Raw genomic sequence first — 4,278 nt, 5'->3', positions numbered from 1 at the left:
ACATTACAAAATTAGAAAAATCTTGCCTTTTCTTATGTCAAAGTTTATGCCTAAACTACCTAAAGTAAAAATTGGAAACATATATATCTACCATTCAATTTTCAACTTTATTATATTTTGATCATTTTACTTATTTATCAATTTTAAGGAACTTATAATTTAAGTGATGCGTCACGCCAATAACTATAGTGTTGTTTGAAAGTTGGAGCAAAAATTCTAAGATATTGAATATATAAATCACATTTTAATATGTTCAACATACATTTACACATTCATTGTTAATGTGAGACTAATCAATCACACTGAAACACAATACATGTAATATATAAGTGATATTCGAGAGACCCAAATCTAATATCTCTTGTGGAATCTCTCCATCATAAAATTAATTTAATATTTGTTTGAACGACATTGACCCACATATCAATTATTAAATTGATGAGAATAATACTAAATCTTATCTTGGTCCAAAGGCCAAAAAAGATATATCTAAAATGCAAGATAGAAGAAACAAAAGTGAAATTAAATTCATATAATCAACGGTATACAATTACATAATATTGGTAATTGATAATTAAAACAATTAAAAATAAAACTAGAGTTTTGATTCTCTCGCAATATCTTGCATGTTGAAAGAATGAGGTGGCTTTTGTCCCCTATCTACCTAAATAAGTTAAGCTTTGTGTCACCTCCACATGTTAATTGCTAGAATGTGACTAATGGTAGGGTAGGTTAATGAAACTATAGCCACTTGATGAAGACATAATTGGGTAATCTTCCAATCTATTGATTCAATTCCTTTCTTTGTGTGCCATATTGCTGATTTTGTTGCCCAATTGTTTGGAAAGTGTGTTGGTCCTATTTTCTGCAAAATAGGGTACCTTTTTTAATGTATGAGATTCTGAAAGTGCCTTTGTTTCAAGAGTAGGGTCTCTTTTTTTAGCCACTTGAAAGAAGTAAAATCCCCAACTGTACTTAATGTATATAGACATGAATCCCACAAATTAAGGGATGGTCTTCACACATAAAGGATTGAAACTACCACGTATACAAACATCCAATACACCAAATTTTGGTATCCATGTGGAGCTACCTGTTTCACATAAAATAGAATTAATTAAACAAAAGGATCAAATATATAATACCTATAATATACTAGAAGATAGAATATATGAAAATATTTCAATAAGATGAATGATTAGTTAATTACAAATAGATCAATCCTTAAATTTACATGCATGCCCCTCTTTACATTGATATGGAGCCATGCAAAATAGGTACTAAATTTTTCAATCATTAATCTCCGTCAAAAAACTTAATTGACCATCTTTAAAGGTTTAAGGAAAGGTTGAAGCTATTATGGATCTATTATAGAGAATCTTTATCTTACATTTTAAATAATTGTTGATAGTGGATTATAAAAAAACTGTGTGAACATGCATGCATGTTTCCTTCATAATCATGATGATGAATGCAATATTTAACTATTTATGATGGAAAATATTAGTTATATAACTGGTAACTCTTTATAGTTCATGATTGAAATAAATCAAAACTTTTATAATTTTTTAGTTTATACAAATTTCTTGAAAATTCTTCTATATTAAAAATTATAAATGTTTTGTTGAAATCTTCCTAAACAAACATATATACACCTCATTGCATCATTTTTCAAATCAACTATCTCAATTTAAAATCATGTCATAAAATTTTACCTTAATCTTAGAGCCAGAGGAGGCAAGAGAAAATGAAGTTGATGCAGATGAGGGAGTTGCAATAGAAATTCCAACATTATAAGTCATAGATTCATCTGGTTTAAAAAGACCATAGTTTCTTTCAGATGTGGGTCCAGGTTTCAAATCTTCATTAAACAATGCAAACAAGTAAACCTCCAACCTCGTTCGAGGATTCAAAGGTGTCCCTTGATTTACCATTTGTCTCCTCAACAAATTTCTATTATAAGTAGCAGCGTTTTGGGGAGAAGCACCAACCTCATTCGAGTCTCCTCTAGAAGGCCAACCCGTCTCAGACACTCTAACTTCAATTCCTTTAAATCCCATTTTAGCTATTGAAAATGCAACAGCATCAGCCATAGCATAAAGCATATTATCATAATGTAAATTAGTATTAGGATCAACCATTCCTGCATTAGGATTAAACAACACATAATCCAATGAAATTCCATTTGGGTCATCTTTGTATGCAAAATAAGGATATGCATTGATCCAAAAGGGTGCTTTTGTTGTTGACAAGAAGTTCAAGAATTGATACATCATGCTAGAGATTTCACTTTTGAAACTACCAGCTGAAGGAGGGTAAGATTGTTCTAACACTGCTAATGAACTTGGCGTTGAAACCCAAATGTTTGAGTATCCTAATTGAGCTAAAGCATTGTAAATATTAATCACTGCTGGAACAAGATGTTGAAGAAGAGTTGTGTCATCATCAGTGAAAACTTCATTGCCAACTTGAATTCCTGTTATTTTTGTGTTTGGTAAGTATGGTATGATGTGGCTTGTCACCCATTGAACTGCTTGTTGTGGATCATCTAATTGGTTAAGTATTTCATTTTCAACTGTTACAATTATTTCAATGTTTGATTTTGAAAATGTACTTAGAATTTGTGGATTTGTGTCATAGATTCTTGTTTTTGTGAGGTTTAGAGTGCTTAATAGTTCAAGGACTTTGTCTGGTGGTGGTAAATTGTTAGCTACTTGACCATAATTGATTCCAAATGACTCCACTCCTTGAAAGAATCCATTATCTGTATTTTCACAAAATCAATCAAATTTTATTAGTACTAAATATTGTTCAATATATATTAGTAGCTGTAAGAACATTTTATATATTAGAGTGTATTTTCATATTTAATGCTTGTCAATTATGTGTTAGGGTCTTTAGAAAAATAAATAAATAATTTAAGATACACAAAATGGTAAGCAAATGAAAAAAAAAAAAAACATAAAACAGAACAGAACAGAACAGAATACCTTGAAAGAGAGAAAATCCTAGAAAAACATAGGTGATAAACATTGTTGTTGTTGTTGTGGTGAATGTTGTCATTGTGAAGAAGGAAGAGAAAAGATTCTAGGATTGAAAAATGGTAGGGTTAGATATAGAGGTTAATTGTAAGGAGTGGAATTCCTTTCTTTTCTTGTTTGAATATTTTGGAGGCAGAGAAAGAGAGAGAAACAAGTTAAGGTAAATGAGAGAAGAGAATTTGTGTTCGGTTCCTTAGCTTGCCTTAGTGGTATTGCATTTTGCAAATTGAAACTCTTCAAGTCTTTTTTTTTTCAATTGGTTTGGTTTTCTTATATTTATATATAAACATATTCTTGTAGGACTAGGTTGTCTCTTTCCAACCCACGTCAACTTCCAATTATGCTTTTGACCTGAATACCCTTTAGCCACTTTCTTCAAACAAAAGTAAACAGAAATCGCTTCTAATATTTTTTCTTATTAATTAAATATTAGAGCCTTTTAAACAAGTCATTGATTGCATGAACCCAAATTTTTGAGGTAAGATGAAGTTTTAGTCCACCTTAATCATCAGAGATTCCTTATTACATTCTCTCTTTTCCTTTCTAATTAAAATGTTTTTTAATCATATTATTTGTTTGAAGTATTTGTTACTTTTGCCAATAACTAATTTTTATTGAATAACTAAATGGCCCGTCAACAAACATTTTTTTTTATATACAATTTTCTATTTCGAGATTTTATTTAAAAGATATTGGTTCAATTTCACTAGCACAAACATAATTGTACACTGCTCGTAAATAAAATAAATATAAGTGCATGCAAAGTTTCTTCTACAACAACATGCAAATTAAAAGTTAGTTCTAATGTTGTTGTTTATTTTGATAATTTTTATTATATATCAGTTATCTCTTTAATGCAAAAAATATTCTTTTAAATATTTTTTATCTCGTTAATAATTAAGTGGAATTGTTAATACAATCAAAAAATAATAATTAATGATATTTTAAATTTTTCTGATGATAGGTAAGAAGAATAAAAATATTTCTAAAGATTAATGTTAAAAAAGTAAAAGAAATATTAGAATTATTTATTGATCGTTAACCGCCATATGTACAATAAATTAGTTTGATTATTAGGATTAATATTTTGATTTAGTTACTTTTAATTTCCTTCTGAAATATTCATGTGTATCTTTGGTGTATTTTTTACTTTTTTTTAGTTAACTCATCCACCTTAATCATCAAAATAATCTTATATTTTTTTAATTAAATTTGATCTCAAAATATAGATGAAGAT

The 4,278-nt window shown here is 28.7% G+C and overlaps 1 protein-coding gene across 1 annotated transcript; it reads right to left on the bottom strand.

The window, feature by feature from the left end:
- Positions 1 to 504: 504 nt before the first annotated feature.
- LOC101512975 (glucan endo-1,3-beta-glucosidase 14) lies at positions 505 to 3,274 on the bottom strand. The gene is made up of 3 exons (XM_004485963.4): positions 2,991 to 3,274; positions 1,716 to 2,764; positions 505 to 1,093 (listed from the first exon to the last, which is right to left on the bottom strand). The coding sequence occupies exons 1-3, from the start codon at positions 3,061 to 3,063 to the stop codon at positions 1,019 to 1,021; spliced, it is 1,197 nt and encodes a 398-aa protein (XP_004486020.1). The 5' UTR covers positions 3,064 to 3,274; the 3' UTR covers positions 505 to 1,018.
- Positions 3,275 to 4,278: the final 1,004 nt, after the last annotated feature.

The sequence above is a fragment of the Cicer arietinum genome, chromosome 1, assembly GCF_000331145.2.
Source record: "Cicer arietinum cultivar CDC Frontier isolate Library 1 chromosome 1, Cicar.CDCFrontier_v2.0, whole genome shotgun sequence".
NCBI lineage: Eukaryota > Viridiplantae > Streptophyta > Magnoliopsida > Fabales > Fabaceae > Cicer > Cicer arietinum.
This window is presented reverse-complemented; position numbering and strand designations above follow the sequence as displayed.

What these genes read in the sequence shown, in the direction of transcription:
- LOC101512975 (XM_004485963.4), bottom strand. Translation starts at nt 3,063, where the DNA reads ATGACAACATTCACCACAACAACAACAACAATGTTTATCACCTATGTT. An exon ending in AGGATTTTCTCTCTTTCAAG is followed by an intron (nt 2,765 to 2,990) that starts GTATTCTGTTCT and finishes GTGAAAATACAG; the next exon opens with ATAATGGATTCTTTCAAGGA. An exon ending in CCTCTGGCTCTAAGATTAAG is followed by an intron (nt 1,094 to 1,715) that starts GTAAAATTTTAT and finishes TATGTGAAACAG; the next exon opens with GTAGCTCCACATGGATACCA.